The sequence below is a fragment of the Bombyx mandarina genome, chromosome A1, assembly GCF_030267445.1.
Source record: "Bombyx mandarina strain Sakado chromosome A1, ASM3026744v2".
In the NCBI taxonomy this organism is placed as follows: Eukaryota; Metazoa; Arthropoda; class Insecta; order Lepidoptera; family Bombycidae; genus Bombyx; species Bombyx mandarina.
The window spans coordinates 17,735,049-17,752,366 of record NC_143234.1 but is presented as its reverse complement, the minus strand read 5'-3'; the positions used below and the strand labels follow the sequence as shown (position 1 = coordinate 17,752,366).

At 35.2% G+C, this 17,318-nt stretch overlaps 2 protein-coding genes and 1 long non-coding RNA gene across 4 annotated transcripts in view; 2 read left to right on the top strand and 1 right to left on the bottom strand.

The window, feature by feature from the left end:
• LOC114242755 (uncharacterized) overlaps nt 1-4,776 on the top strand; it is a 34,106-nt gene extending 29,330 nt beyond the window's left edge. For both annotated transcript variants that reach the window (XM_028174023.2, XM_028174021.2), the window contains one exon: nt 282-4,776. In XM_028174023.2, coding sequence (XP_028029824.2) covers nt 282-562 — 281 coding nt within the window. In that variant the 3' untranslated portion in view covers nt 563-4,776. The remainder of the gene's footprint in view (nt 1-281) is intronic.
• A 6,790-nt stretch (nt 4,777-11,566) lies between these two features.
• LOC149499603 (uncharacterized) lies at nt 11,567-13,172 on the top strand. Its single transcript, XM_089740022.1, has one exon. It carries the CDS (start codon nt 11,619-11,621, stop codon nt 13,170-13,172), a length of 1,554 nt encoding a protein of 517 aa, XP_089596148.1. The 5' UTR covers nt 11,567-11,618.
• Nucleotides 13,173-14,078: 906 nt separating this feature from the next.
• Nucleotides 14,079-16,446, bottom strand: LOC149499602 (uncharacterized). The gene is made up of 2 exons (XR_016325722.1): nt 15,512-16,446; nt 14,079-14,877 (listed from the first exon to the last, which is right to left on the bottom strand). It is a non-coding gene; the product is annotated as an uncharacterized LOC149499602 (long non-coding RNA).
• Between the last annotated feature and the right edge of the window lie 872 nt (nt 16,447-17,318).

Genomic DNA, 17,318 nt, shown 5'->3' with positions numbered 1-17,318 from the left:
GGTAGACAATTTTTCAACTTTTCCCCTATGCATAATGGTGCGTGCTCCTTTGGGTCGCGTTTCCGATCCGGTGGTAGATTCTGCGACGCACTGCTCTTACCCCTAGCAAGAGTGTTAGTGTCAGTGTTAGCAACACTCCGGTTTGAGCCCCGTGAACTCACCTACACACGTTAGGGCGAAGCTGAAACAGCCTCTCAAGGCTATCAGCATCGGTAGGAAAAAAAAGAAACCCTCTACCTTCCATGCTTTCTGAGGCAGTGATGATAACTTATGTATTATAGGGATATCGATGACGGACGCTTCCGGTAAGCCGTACAGCACCAACGGCCACGGCAGCGTCGCCTCCATGAATACAACCGCCACAACGCTTACGGGGCTGTCGGATGCCAGCACCATCACCAGGTCGCCGCTGCGGTCCTCGCTGAAGAAGCCGCGACCAAGAGAAGGGGAACCGGGCGGCCTGGGTATACAGAACCCAGGGTACTCGGGACATTCGCCGCCCTTAAACAGGAACGGAAGCCAGAAGAAAGTGCGCATCCAGACTCACAGCACCGAGGTATGAATCTTGGACCGCTCTGATATTATCGACTGAACTATTTTAAATGTTTCCTCTTCTATATTATTATTAAAGTGCAAATTTATTGAGCGCCGTTCTCATTCGAAACGAAAAAGCGACACTAGAAAGAGACAAAAGTCTACGACAGTAAACACGTGTGAGTGAATGAGACAGAATAGTTCTGAAGCTTTCACTTTTGCCGCGTGTGAACTAAATACACGGTTTTTCTTTTACCTGTTGTTATACGCTGCTAATCTAGCAACCGGCTAACAATCACCATAGCAACGTATAGGGAGGCATCGCAAACATGAAGACATTTCTACGGTAGGCAGCGGTTTGGTTCTGCCCCTGGCTTTGCTGAAGTCCATGGGCGACGGTAACCAATCACCATCAGGTGGGCCGTATGCTCGTCTGCCTACAAGGGCAATAAAAAAACGGGTATAAATCTTTACCTATCTCAAAATAGGCAGTTTGTATTCGCGATTCGATTAATCGATTTTTTGAATAGTTTCAATTTGTAAGAAAAAAAAAACGTATTTCGGATATAGCACAAAAAATATATAGTTTAACATGGTTGTTGCACTTTTGAACTGTCAATGTATACAAATTTACACTTAACAATTAGTGATTAGTTTGATTTAGTAACATATAAGACTTGGATAGTCTGTAGAAATAATAACTGCAATATTGAAAAAGGTTTTCATCGTAAACAAATACGAATGATCTCTCAACGCGGAATAGTTTTAATGAAAACTAAAAATTTATTAGTGCAATTATTGATTTTATGAATATATTTATTGTGTATACATACACGCTTTTATAGATTTAAATACTATTATTATAGAGTTTCATTGTAAGTTTGCGAATTAGATCTTTCTGTATAGTTTATAAGATTTAAAATCGAATAGAAAGGTTTTGCTTAATTTTCGTATTCGTTCGACGGGATCTGCAAATAGTTTAAAACGTGTGATTTTAATAAATTTCAAAATCAATAATATCTGTTGCTCGAATCTAAGTCACAATAGAAAAATTAAAAGTATTGTTGAATTATTTTTAACAATATAGTGAAATAAGAATTGGTAACAAAAAAAAACATTCAGAAATTAAAGTTACTATATTTGAATTACGTACTGAATACGTCAAATTTGTGGAAATTTGCAATCCTAACATTAATATATATATGAAAAATATACATTTTTTACTAAACGAGAAATTTACATTTTCCTCGAATTAAAAAAAAATTGTTTCATTTCATTAATATATTTTATACATTTTTAAATTTATTTTTTTATAGAACAAAGTTCGTTTTGTTTTTTTTTTATATCTAAATGTATATCTGTTTAGGACCAACGTAACGAACACTAAGTGTTGTGGAAACTGCTTCTTAATGTAATTATGTACTGCGTCTTGTTGAAAGTTTAATTAGAAACCCACGCATGCAAGATGATGGCAAAACAGTTTGTTACTTACCAAGAATTTATAGTAAAAAAGTAATACGTAAAAAAAACGTTATAATTTAAATATCAATTGGGTTTTCCAAATGATATTCTAATAATAACGTTTTTCTTTATAAAATGAAATTATTATAATTAATATTTTTATAAAATTAAATATTATTAATAACAACAACAAAAAATACATGGCGCGTATGCCAGTATATACAATTTTAAAATACAATAGTCGAATGACTACTTCAAAGTCGTGACATTAATCGTAAAGGAAGCTATTGGTAGGTCGCAGGTGAGTCTGCCTGGGTAGGTGTGACAACCTGCTTCTTGTACCTCACAGAAATCATCTTTCTATTGCAATGACGGAACACAAGACGATTCAATCTGGGCTCGCGTGACCACTTAACACTGACCGTGCTGAGAGCTCATCCCTCAGTTTTGTAAGAGGTCCCTAATAAGGGAACATATGTATATATCATTGATTATTGACTGTGCATATACATTTAGCCAGCTCTGCGCTGTGTTATAGCTGAAGTAATGGGAAAGCGAGATAAAATCCTATGTGCATTATCATAGGACTAGACGTGAAATAAAACTATATTGTAACGATCAGGCGACACTATCGGCCGGAGAACTCAGTAACCATTTCCAATAACTATATTCGTTACCGAATACTTTGACTTTAATTAAGTGTAGAGTTATTTATGCACATTTACTTATTGAAATACAATAAATAAAACATGTAAATGAAAATAGTAGCAATAACATGAATTTGTCCAATTTAACTGTACAGGTAAAAAAGAACTAGATATTAATGTATGTGTTTTTATAAATCAATTTTAATCTTATATATAGAAACTTAATAATATGGTTAACGCGTTTCTCGTTTTTACCAGGTTTATTACATTATATAGCTATTATTCTATACATGTCTACATTATTTAAGAAACTAAAATTTGAAGATTTCAATTTACTTGGTTGCAGCATTTATGTGTAGATTTACCCTATGCTATGTTTCGATAACAAATAAGTTCTTATTTTCAAAAAAAGAGATTGTATACATTCTACATTTTAAAAAAACCTTTTTTTGTACACGTTTTTTATTACTATATTATATTTTTATGTTTTTTACATAAATTTATGATGAAATGTAACATAAATGATTAGATACAAAGGACTATTTTATTTTTCTCTCGGCACACCAGATGTTAGCGATTCACGCAGCCGCCCGTCTGTCAATACTTTTGTTCTGATAAATAATCTCATCGGGATAAATTTTTTAAAACTTAATTAAGTTTTGGTTACCATTTGCCAGAAGTAAATAACAAAAATATATTGAAGACTAATAAAAATAAATGACAGGTAAACAGGTCTAGCTTAATCACTTCTCATCTAAATATAATATTCTTGGTCTTTAAAATTTTGCTGTCATATTTTTATTAAAAATGTATTATTATATAGTCACTATACGAGTATAAACCTTGTGTAATGCTTCTGTTTTTGTTATGCCTGTTTTTAATTTTGTAAATAAGGAATTGTTTGACAGCCCACCAGGTGTTAAGTGTAATTTTATAACGTTAAGGAAATGTTTTTGTTTGTAATTTGAAAATTTGATACTGTTATGAAATATCAATATAAATACAGATTATAATTAAATATTTTTTAAGGATTGAAATGCTCTATACAGAAATAAATTTTCGCAAATCCAGTTAAATGACGAACATTACAATATGAGTTGTTAAAGTTGAAAAGTTAGTTAAAAATTCGTAAGCATAATAAAAAAAAAATTCTATAAATATTATATAAAATCGAAGAGGTGGTATAAGACTTTATATTGCATACAAAAGGGTGAAGAAAAAAATGCTTTTTTATTGAATTTACATTTCAGGACACGTGTTGAATTTAAAAATAACATTTTTTATTTTATTTTAAATTTAATATTTTATGGGGTTTTTAATAGAAAAGACTTAATTTTTATTCTCTTGATGAATATGTCCCTTCTTGGACCAAAAAGCCTTTGTATATTCTAAACTAAAATATTATGTGCCTTACAAATTTAATTTATTTTATAATAATAATGAGGTGTTAAATTTACGTTAGCAAATACGTTATGAATATTATTTTTATCCGTCCACTGTCTGGTCTTAATTTAACTTTGGAGAAGAAATTTAGAAATAAGTTCTTGATTTTGTATCTATTGTGATCTTTTAGGATGTATCATTGTTATTCAATTTTGATTATTCAGAAATAAGCTCATTTTCGATTTTAATGGAAGTTTTTGTTTGATGATGTGAAAAGGTTCCCAAAACGTGAGGGAAGTTCTTAACAATACATTTAACTGTTTAAGTCATTTGTATTGTATACACGATTTTATATATTATATGGATGCATGAAACATCAGCGAAAAAAATAATACTGAAAGATAATTAATTTTCGACGGTTCTTTTATTGTATAACTGGACTTTTGCTGAACATAGACACAATATTACAATATCAGTTTTTTTTTATATAAAACCTCTAAAACCTATAGGTGTAAGTTTTGTTATTTTATTATTACATTCCGACAAAAATCTTAATAGAAGCTGTTATATTTTTGTAAATATTTGTGTACCTACCATATAAACTGTATTTAAACTATTTACTCACATTATGTGCCTTCAGTTTTTTTTGTTGCTAAGCAATACATTTTGCAATACTAAAAATCCGTCCGTTTTATTTGATCTATCTTAAGAAATTTATGTTAGGAATTTCGAAATAAAAATAATGAAGACATTTAACTATGTTTTAATTAATTTTCAGGCTGATACAAGTTAATGTTAACTTGATCTATGGAGCCAAGGGCTATTACATTAAAGAAAAATTGCATTCCGCTTCAGATAATACTCGGAAATAGGTGGCTTTTGTCTATTATGATTTTTTTCCGTAAATTGATCAAAGGACTGGTGGTAGGACCTCTTATGGGTCCGCACGGGTAGGTACCACCACCCCGCCTATTTCTACCGTAAAGCAGTAATGCGTTTCGGTTTGAAGGGTGGGGCAGCCGTTGTAACTATACTGACACCTTAGAACTATATCTCAAAATGGGTGGCGCATTTACGTTGTAGATGTCTATGGGCTTCAGTGACCACTTAACACCAGGTGGGCTGTGAGCTCGTCCAACCATCTAAGCAATAAAAAAAAAGAAGCTGACGGTCCACCCGTTGATACGAGGAACTTATTTATTTCAATCAATCAGTAATCCTTTATTCTGAACTTTTAGGACAGTCGATATAATTATTGTATATTTTATAGAATGTCTCTCAGTTCAGTGTATTGTCTATCTTTAAAAAATAAGTAAAGATAAAATCATCTTTTACCTTTCACACGGATTTAAGAGTAGATTATAATATATAATACATATATAATAAACATATATATCATTTATTATTACCATATCAATTAATAATAATAATTGTAATAAGTTAATTAAATGTAAAAAAAGGGAAAAAAGGAAATGATTCAGCTAATGCTGTTCAAAGTGGATGAATCGAACACCACTGATTTTCATTCATCTCCGTTCCCTTTTGGTTTATTGTGGGATTTATGGTTAGATACGTGTGCACCGACTTATAACGTGGTATAAACAATAAGAAAAACAGATTTTTTTAATTAAAAGATGAACCTGACTATAAAAAAACATACATAAGCATACATAGTAAGGAAACCTTTAGAAACCGTCCTTCAGTCAGAACAGGTTGCCAACTTCATCTCATCCTCCCATCTCGTTCTTTGTCGTCCTCTATCTTTTACCATCTTTAGGGTACTGTTCGGTGACGATCTTTCTCCACTTTTCTTGAGTACTTCGGTATATATGCCCCGTTCCATCTCCACTTTAGTTGATTTATCTTCGCAAACACATTTGTTACTCTAGTTTTTGATCTTCATGATCCTTTTTCTGTCCTGTCTTCTAATGCCAGTCATGCTCCTCTCGATACCTCTCTGACAGTGTCTGTCCCTGTGAAGTTTTGTGAAGGATCAGGTTGCACAACTGTAGGCAAGGTAGAGGAGAATGCAGGCCTCGAAAATATTCCGTTAAATTTCTATGCTTAGTTCAGTGGATTAAATTACTCATTTTTTCCAGCTATTAGCTATTATTTTGCTGATTTCTTGATTTTTTTGATTCTTTGAATTTTCTTTGATTCTTTTTTTATTGTTCTTTGTGTGAGATGATTTGCCCTATATTTTTTGTTGATATTCGCCCTGATGTATCGATTATGTTTAGAAGTATCAGATCAGAAAGAGTATGTCAGGCTTTGTCCATTTCAATTCCAATAAATAAAATGAGCTATGACATACTCATTCTCGTCTTGTTTAGATCCTACTTGGGCATTCAAGTTGCCCATTAGTATAATAGTAATAATAGTCTGGCCATAAATACTGTTACAAAGGAAAACAAAAAAAAATCTAATACAAATAACATTTATTTCTTTTACAGTGTGTTAGTCTATATCTATACTAATATTATAAAGAGGAAAGATTTGTTTGTTTGTTTGTTTCGAATAGGCTCCGAAACTACTGGACCGATTTGAAAAATTCTTTTTCCATTAGAAGCCGACATTGTACCTGATGAACATAGGCTACTTTTAAAAAAAAAAAAATTTTTTTTATTTTTTTGGTTTCATGTGTGTTTTAATGTTTCCGAAGCGAAGCGAGGGCGGGTCGCTAGTTTAATACATAAATATAAAACAATTTAAAGTATAAAAAGCTTATTCGAAGTGGTCTCCATTGGCTGTAATACAGTCCTTTAAACGTTGAGGCCAGTTATCAATAGAAGCACGCACTCTTTCCATGGGAAAAATTTTCACTGCCAATCGTACGGATTGTTTTAGGGACTCCAAATTATCATGGCGTTTAGAGCAAACCGTACTCTCTAAAACTGACCATAAATCATAATCCAGCGGATTAAGATCGGGACTAGACGACGGCCAGTCTTCAGCTCTGATGAAGTCCGAAACGTTCGTTTCCAACCAAGACTGCGTAGACCGAGCTTTATGACCGGGCGCCGAGTCTTGCTGGAAATACCATTCTTGATTATTGAACATGGTGTTGTTAAGGGGCTTCACTACCTTGTCAAGAATGGTATCTTGATACACTTGTGCCGACGTTTTGATACCTTTTTCACAAAAGTATGGCTCAGTCATAGCTAATACCCCACCGAACCATCACTGAAGTCGGATAGTGCCCACGTTGCACTCTGTCGACTAATTGGGAAGCTTCCTTAGAGCTTTGAGCATAAATACGGTCATTTTGTTTAAAATGTATCTCAATTGTAAAAAATTTTTCATCCGTAAACAAAAATTTTCTATGAACTCCCTTTGCGTACCGCTTCAGTAGTTGTTTCGATTTTACCACCCTATTCTCTTTTAAATTATCAGTTAAGAAATGACCAGTAAGTCTCTTATAGGCTGCAAGTCCTAAGTCATCTTTTAAAATACGCGACATGGTTCTAGGTGCTATCTTCATCTCCAGACATAAAATCTTTTGCTTTCGGACAGGATTTCTTCGAATTCTTTCCCTTACTGCTTTGACCACCTTTTTCATACGAACACTACCTACGTGGACGGCCAGATCTTTTTCTGTCACAAACAGAAGAGGTCTCATTGCACCTATTAATAGCTCGGTACACAAACATTTTACTAATACCAAGCGTATGGAGAGTTTTAAAAATTGCATTTGGCTCCATACCTACTTTGTGTAATGCAATTACAGCGATTCGGTTCTCTTTATAACCCCACTCCATTTTAATATCGCAAAATATTGTACAATGTATTGGCGCCAAAATGAGAAAACTCAATGAGCAATCTTATAAAAATGACAGATTCCAAATTCAAATGTAATATTTTGTTTATTTTTAATTGTAACAGTATTTATGGCCAGACTAAGTATATGATGTTACATGAGTATTATTTGGTCGGTTATTTTTATTTTATTTATTTATACTTATTGTACACAAAAAAGAAAATACAATGAAAACAGATTTAAAAGAATGTCTAAATAGGTAATAAATACACCGGGGGCCGGAGGCGGGAATACGCCCGTACGTCCCGGCCCCTGTAGGTAGCGGCCTCCCCCCGGTGAAGGTCAAGGGGCGACCTGAGAGGGTGAGGCCGCGCGGCGCGCTACCAGAACTCTAGCGCGCTGCCGTGGAGTAAATAGAGTGACCGGTCGACGGTGTATCGCGTCCCGACCCGGCAGGCTGGTTCTGGTCCAGCGGGGTATTCCGGGACACCAGCGGCACCGTCTGGGTGGCCCGACGGGCTGCCGTACCGAGACGGCCGACGTTTCAGAGCCTTCGATTCGCCTCGAAGGCTCCGTCGGCTGGGCGTCCTTGGGGTGAGCCGCGCCGTCTGGTTGTAGTGTTGACCGCGGTAGCCCCCCTACCTAATCCGGGTTCTGACCTCGGAGGGGATCGGACGTCGGTTGTAAGAGTGCAGGGGAGTCGTTTAGTGGGTGGGCCCTAAAATCCTTGGGCCCGCGGTTTGCTCACAACACCATGCAGATCGTTGAGTCTCACAGACCCCGCGCGCCCCTTTGCGCGGGGTAACTCGTAGGAGGCTCGGCCCTCTACCTGAAAAATAAATAAAAAAAAAGGTAATAAATACAATATAAAAGGTATTAAAGTATGACTGTTAAACTAAGGATTAAAAAAAAAACAACCATTAAGACACAAATAAATAGGTACGTAATAAATCTAATATAAAATGAAAAATACTATTCCGGACGACCAACGCTCAGGTTTCGGCCACCACGTGTGATTTTTAGACTTCAGAGACAATAATAAGATTTAATAGAGAAGGAGTAGAGTGAGGAGCACGATGAGTCGCCCCCAAGGGAAGAGGGTGACTGTGCGTCATCCCTGATCAAGCAAGTGTTGAAGTTTCCAAGGATCAAGACATGGTCATATATAGAACATACATTTTCTAACATACTTTCAAAAGATGAGAAAAAATCAATGTGACTTGAAGGACTATAAAAAACACCAAGAAGTATCTTGGTGTGCTGGATAGCTACCTCTACAAAAAGGGTGCTCAGCAGATTGAGTGTATTCGCTTGGTGACTGATCAACAACTGCATGTTTCAGATCAGCACGGAGGTAGATTGCAACATTACCATATCAGCGACCCGTCCTATCATTCCGCAAAAGTTTGTACCCGGGGAGTGCATATTGCGAGGATGGGAGTTAAGGCTTAAGAAAAGTCTCAGAGATAAGCACAGCGTGAACATGGTCTGAGTCAGGAAGATAACAGATCAGGAAAATGTGCGTGAACACTTTGAGCATTGATATGAACGACGTTGAAACATTTAGAAGAAAACGAAAGGGAATAAACAAGTTGATCGCGTAGATGAGTGGAATCGTCATCAAACGCACTAGCATAGCTTCTATCAGATGAAACAGAAGAAGAACAAGACAAAAAATTATCATCAGTGTCACTGTACATGAAATGCTTTAAGTACGTAATAAAAATCAATAATACCCAAAAATAATAAACAAAGACTAACGAAAACAAAAAAAAACAATAAAAATAACACCTAAAATCCTTAATAAATTCTAAAAATACAAAATATAATGTTTTGAAACTAACCTCCAAGAAAAACAAATTAAAAACAATTACTTTAAATGAAATGATTTGGTATACCTACAACTAAAATTGATGGCCAAAAGCCACAGAGCCAATGTTCTATTGTGAAAGGAGGTACCATGACATGGGGTAAATTGGGATCCTGGGGTAAATTGGGACAAACCTGCGGAAGATTCTCAAAGTACTTGTAGCACGGAATCTACCTAATTTTCTTTAAGGTAATATTTATCAATGTATAGAAGAAGAACCAAGTTAACTATGGAAGTACTAAACATTAGTTAAGTTGGTCCCAAAAATTCGTCAAATTAAATTTAAAATAGTGGTTGAAAAGTGCGTTTTAAAACAGCTTAAAGAACTTTTAAAAAAAGTGATATTATCGTTGTTTTTTCAATAAGATCACAGTTTATATAAGTTTTTAATACACCTGGAAATACCACAACAAACGGTAAGTTGCAATATTCTTATTTTAAATACAATATTTCGACAAAATAAAAAATGTATATTTTTTCCTTTCTTTTTGGGGAAAATTGGGACGTATGTAGGGTAATTTGGAACGAGACTGGAAAAATTAGGGACGAGAAAACAAAAAATTGGAACGCCAAAAGACAAAATAGGGATGGCTTGTTAGGGTTGTCACTGATATCTTATAATAGATTTTTTAGCCTATACTATCACTTAATTGCGTGATGTAAAGAAGGTTAATGTGTTTATCAGTTAGTTTATGTAAGTATTATAGGTAAAAGAAAAGTATATATATAATTACTTTTTTTTCGTGACATTTACATTGTAACATCTGCCCGGTCGTATGTTTTTTATAGCAATAAAAAAAATTAAAAGTTAAAAGAACTCAAACGAATCAAAACTTTTGTTATTTCAGAATCTATTCACGCATCGAATCATGATTTTGTTAACATTCACAACGAACACACACAAATAAAAACAGGCCTCAGATTTTAAATGTAACATTAATTAAAAATCCGAGATATCCAATTATGAGTGAGTGAATTAATTGAGTTTAGTTATTTCGCTTAGAAAGAATTTCTTTTATTTTTGTTATTATTGGCAGTAATCAGATAAAGCTGTTTTTTTATCTTATTCACCTGATATCTTACTCTTGCTCAAAGATTATTTTGAAAATGTTGATTAAATAAAATTGTATTATTGCATTTCCAGTCCTTTTGTTTTCTATTTTTTATTCTATTTTATGATTTTGTTTCAGAGTTGTGATTTTTAAGGAAATTAAATAATAATTTTCTAAAATATAACATGCACATACTTTTTTTGATCATTGTATTGTTGATTATCATTCACGTCACATCGCTTCGGAATAGAAACCAGCTTAATTTACACTATGTTGTGTATTGTGCTTAAATTATGGATTGTATTCATCATTTCGGTCCATATAAATAATTATATGGCACCTACCTATATATCGCAGTACTGCGAGTTGACAACCCTTACAAATATCCCAATTTAACCCTTAACCGTGTCAATTTACCCCGGACGCTGGGTAAATTGGGACGGCCATTATTTTACCGATTATTTCTTTAAAATGAATAATTAAAATAATGTAACGGTTTTTATCACCTAGGTACGTTCAAGACTCAACTTATTTCTTTGGTTGAGCAGTGACTATTTAATTGGAACTATTTTAAAATTCAATCTGAAGGTCGATTTTGTCCCTATTTACCCCATTGTACGGTAACATACCAAAATATGTCATTGTGTCAAACTTGTCAAAGTCATATCAATGTTATAATAATATGTTGGAAAAAATCGGTTCAGAAAAAAAGCGCGGGAAGTGTTGAATTAAGCGGGCGTCTTTTTTTTGGCTAAACTTTTGAAAATTAAATTAATTTAATATTACAGGATCAGTTAAGTTGTAAAGTGTATATATATTAGTAGTATTGATTATTTATAGTTTTAGTTTGTTTTCTTGGCCTGGTAAGTCATCTTATTGTATTATATGTAAATAGTATTTTTTTCTTGGCCTCCATGTTGGAGCCCGAAGACCCTGGAGGGACATCCCTCCAGGTGTCTCATGTAGTTACAATAGATGCTTCGGGAATGGAAACGGAAGGTTCCATTATAGATACAGACTGTTCGGAAAACATTAAATCCGTTAAAAGAAAGAGAATATCAACTAGAAACCAAAAAAAGAGAAGGAATCACAAACATACAGATCTACCAGATTGCCAACTTTCCCCTAATGATATAAAGGATAATGTTATACCTAAAGTACTTGAGTCAGATGATAAAATCACTGAAATCCATCATAATGAGGTTGCTAACTCTAAAAACATTACGAGTAACCCTCGCACTGCTAGGCTGCTTTACCAGGCGTCAGACCCTGCGCCTTATGATGTACATATTCAAAAAATTTTACAACCTAATCAAACTGGATCTATTCATCCAGTACAATTTGGATTCTTTCTAAAAAAAAATTCAATAAAAAGCATTGTAGAGGGAAGCATAAAAAAAATTGGAAGGAATAGGTTGTCATTTCAATTTAAAACATTTCAAGAGGCTAACTCATTTCTAAATCACAAATCTCTTGATGATAATAAATATAAAGCTTTTATTCCGGCCTTCACTATCACCCGCATGGGAATAGTGAGAGGTGTTCCATGTGACTGGGACGAGAAAGATGTTATAGAAAATATAGAGCTTCCGCAGAACTGTGGAAGCATTCTGAAAGTTAGGAGACTAAACAGAAAGGTTTATGACGGCGAGACACCCAAGTTTGTTCCAACTGAGACCGTAGTTTTGACCTTTGATGGGAAGGTGTTACCTCCCAGGGTCTTTATGTGTTTTAACTCCCTACCTGTAGAGCTTTATATTTACCCCACGCTGCAATGCTTTAATTGCTGCCGTTTTGGTCACACCAAAATGCAATGCAGAGGCACTCCAAGGTGTTACAAATGTGGTGACAATCATTCAGGTATAAGTTGCGAGACGGAAAGAGATGATGCTGTGTGTATTTTATGTTCTGGTTCCCATTTTGCAACAGACAAAAAATGCCCGGAGTATGCTAGGCAGAAAGCTATAAAAGAAACAATGGCTAGAAACTCTATATCCTATTCAGAAGCAAGTAAAGTCTATCCACCAGTTTCAAAATCTTATGCTGACATTGTTGCTTCTGCTTCATCAGCCCCTTCGGGTCCAACTATGACTTATTCAAGCCCCTATAATTTAACAAGCCCTTTTAAGAGTCCGACTCAATCATATAAGAAAACAGTATTCTTGAAACCCAAAGCTCGTCCCAGAAATTCTAGTAAGGGATATGATCAAAAAGCGCATGCAGAGCTTATCCAAGATTACAGCAACATTCCTTCCTTTTCTACAGGTTGTCTCAAAAATTACAATGATTTGTCAGAAATAATAACAAAGGATCTCATCATTTCTATAATTCAGTACCTTTCACAATCGAACATAATTAAAATACCGTCCAACGATGCCGTTTCTTCAAAAACTTTTTTAACTAATGGACAGTCAGGACCATCCACGAAACCAGTCTCTGGTGATTCAATGGAATTGCCGGAGTATTAATAGTAAAAAAAGTGACTTAATTTTTTTATTGAATAGTTACAAACCATTTGCAGTCTCTCTTCAAGAGACTTGGCTTCGTCCTGGATTCAATTTTAGAATTCCAGGACATGTCTGTCTTAGAGAAGACAGAACAGATGGGTATGGTGGAGTGGCACTAATTCTTAGGGGAGGTGTGCCCTTTGTCCACTTACCCATCCCTAATCACAGTGATAAATTTTCTATTATTGCTGCTAGTGTAAATAATATCTGTTTTGTAAATATGTATATACCTCACCCTTCCAATGAAGTCTTTGACGATATTCGTAGCATCCTATCTTCCCTCCCGCGCCCTATTTTGGTTATGGGAGATTTCAATGCACAACATTCTATGTGGGGAAGTTTTAAGTCTGATCATTATGGGGCTAGAATCTTAGACATCTTAGATGATAATAATTTATGTCTTTTAAACTCTGGTTGTCCTACTAGAAGAACACAGCCCCATGAGGGTATTAGTGCACCAGATCTTACCCTTTGTAGTCCCTCACTTGCTCCTATATTAAACTGGTGGCCTCTATCGTCTTCATATGGAAGCGATCACTTTCCACTAATGGTATCATTTCCTCAAAAAATTTGTGAAAAGACATCAAAGGCCCCTCCCCGGCTAAAATATAGACTTAAGGATGCCAACTGGTCATTATTTGGAGATAAAGTTCAACAAAATTTATCAACCATACCTCCACTAAATGACAGCAGTAATCATCTTTGTGCTGAAGCTTTTACACGGGCCCTACTACAAGCTGCTGAGGAAGTTTTTCCTATAAAAAACAATAGTGGAAATGGGTATATTCCATCACCTCCTTGGTGGGACAGTGAGTGTTCTGCTGCGATAGCTGAGAGAAAGATAGCTGAAGAAAATTACAGAGAAAATTCTACAACACAAAATTTTAATATTCTTAGTAATCTTATAACTAAAACTCGTAAATTATTAAAACAAAAAAGATTCAATAGCTGGAAATCTTTTTGTGCCTCAATTTCACCAGAAATTTCTCCATCTCAAGTTTGGCAAAATATTCGTAGATTCAGATCCGCTTTCAAACCTCCAAGGTCTCCTTTCATGGATAGTAGTACAGTTGATTTGTTTCTTGACAAATTAGCTCCACCATTTGTCCCATCTATAGATAATATTTCTTCTGACTCACAGCCTTCTCTCCTCTCCCAGCATGATAGTAGCGATTCATTCATTTCCTTTAGCCTTTCAGAACTCAAAGGGGTTCTTTCAAGGCTTAGGGACTCAGCCCCGGGTTGTGATGGAATTCCATATTCTTTTCTTCAAAACCTGAACGACTCCTGCCTTTCTTATTTTCTCAGTTTAATTAATTCAATCTTAACATCAGGTAATATTCCTCCATCATGGAAAATCCATGAAGTTATCCCAATACATAAGCCCAACAAACCCATTAATGATCCATCATCATACAGACCAATTGCATTAGCTTCAGTGATTTCCAAAATTTGCGAACATCTAGTTAAAAATAGACTAGAATGGTTTATTGAGAGTAAAGGGTTACTATCTCCTAACCAGTTTGGATTTAGGAAAGGTAGGAGTACGATGGATAGTCTCAGCATTTTTATGACAGACATAAGATTGGCATTTTCATACAATAAGTCTGTGTTAGCAGCATTCTTAGATGTGTCTGCAGCCTATGATAATGTCAACCTTTCGGTTCTGAAACAAAAAATGATTAATTTGAATATCCCACAAATTTTCATAAGTTTCATAATCAATCTTCTCTCTGGTAGAATGCTTAAAGTAATATCAGAAGACTCTTATCAATCCCGTATTGTCTGGAAAGGTTTACCCCAGGGCTCCGTTTTAAGTCCCTTACTTTACAATATATATTCTCATGATCTGGAAGCCTCCCTTAGGGGTAAAGTTAACACACTCCAATATGCAGATGATTTACTCCTCTATGTCTCTGGTGATTCTATTGACAACATGTCTGATACTGTCACATATTCTCTTAAGTTGCTAAAAGTTTGGCTTGACAATAACTCTCTAAGCCTTTCAGTTCCTAAAAGTATTATAGTCTTATTTTCACGTATGAGGCTTCCTCCATCAGTGTCTGTATTTTATAATAACATTAGAGTTCCTGTTAAAAGTGAAGCAACATTTCTTGGGGTAATTTTAGACTCAAGACTTACAGGAAGCCCTCATTGCTACTATATAAGTGATAAATGTGAGAAGATTCTAAATATTTTGCGTTGCCTCTCTGGAGTTTGGTGGGGAGCCCACCCTTTCTCTCTAAAGCTTTTGTATAATGCCCTAATAAGGAGTATTTTGGACTATGGAACATTTATACTTGAACCCTGTAATGCAGTAGCTCTCCATAAGTTAGACATTATCCAGCCTAAGGCTCTGAGAATAATTGCTGGGGCTATGCGTTCGAGCCCTATTAACGCTTTGCAGGTCGAATGTTCTGAAGCCCCCCTGCACCTCAGACGACAATTTCTTTGTGACCGGTTTCTATTTAGAGCATTCCAAGTTTATAATCATCCTCTTTACACTAAGTTACGGTCTCTGCTGGAATGTATGGATTATCCGTACTGGGCTCATAAATCGCCGCCATGCCTTATTGTTAGTCTCCAAAAGTACTTAGCTCTTCAAGCTCCTACACATAGATCACAATTCCTTCCAATATTTTGTGTTAACTATGATGCCCTAACTTTAAATCCATCTATTATGTTTGATTTCGGCCTAAGTAAACAAGATCTTTCTATCAATGCCAAATTTGTTGATATTATTGACAGTGACAGCCGATGGAAAAATTGTCATTTAATTTTTAGCGATTCCTCCAAACCCGGTCCCGAGGAGTGTGTGGGGGTCGGCATTTTCCATCAACAGTTTGGCATTGTTCAGAAAATAAAATTGCCTCCAGAGACTTCAGTATTTACTGGAGAATGTTTTGGTCTTCTGAAGTCTCTGGAGTACATTTTAATGATGAAGCTTAAAAAGTCAATAATTTTAACTGACGCTAAAAGTGCCCTCCAAGCCTTGGAACGTTTTCCTTTTAACAGTAACCGAAATAATCATCCTGTGATTATTGCATGTCGTGATTTATTGTATCAATGTTGCATCAAAAATTACACAGTTTCCTTTGCTTGGATTCCGGGGCACTCGGGTATCTTTGGCAATGCCAAGGCCGATAGCCTTGCCAAAGCTGCGGTCAATGATGGAGATTTGGTTCCGTACAAAAACTTTTGTTGTGATTTAGCTCTGCTTCCTAAATTCCAGTTATTGAATTCTTGGACTCACATTTGGCGTTCTTCAAGACAGACTAAGGGTCGATATTACAGCACGATCCAGGTGGATATACCTCCTAAACCGTGGTTTTCAAATCTGACGTTTGGTAAAGCTATCACATCGACCCTTATTCGCATGAGGCTGGGCCATGCATGCATTCCCTTGCATTTGGCAAGGCTTAACCTTTTGCCTAGCGATATATGTGAGTGTGGCAATGACGTTGGGGATTTTAATCATATATTCTTTGCCTGTCCTCGAAATGACCGTTCCGCTTTTATTTCCTCACTTTTGTCCATTAAAATTCCTTTTCCTACTTCAATTTCTATCCTTTTATCTAATATCAATATTGATGTATATAGAATATTAGCTAGTTTCATTTTTCATAATAATATAAAATTGTAACCATTTATGTACTTAGTTTATATAATATATATACCTGATCCTTTTTCCAAATTCCGTTCCAATTTCAAATCCAAAAAATAAATCCATTAACACACTTCCTAACCTTTTTGCGTGGCTGACGCACAAACCGTGCAGGCCAAGAAATGGGAGAAAAAAAAAAAATATGTTGAAATGTGGACATAACTAAGTTTAACCAACAAACATTAAATCAAAATTAACAAACGCCAAACAAAGAAATAAAGTAAAACAGAAAGATAGAAATAAAAATTAGTATGGAATTCATCAAAGAATTTTAACGAAGTAAAATTAATTAAAAATAAATATTATGCTATACTTTCCATAAAATAAATAAAGTGAAACATTATTATTAGGGCGGTTTACGGATCCTCTTGTCCGACGTATTCTTGCCCTGCGGCTTTGTGGTTTTCACGGCTTCAGCAGACTCATCACTAGGCGCTGGTGCC

Bases quoted from the DNA above. Each gene is read 5' to 3' on its own strand.
- LOC149499603 (XM_089740022.1), top strand. From the start codon at position 11,619: ATGTTGGAGCCCGAAGACCCTGGAGGGACATCCCTCCAGGTGTCTCAT.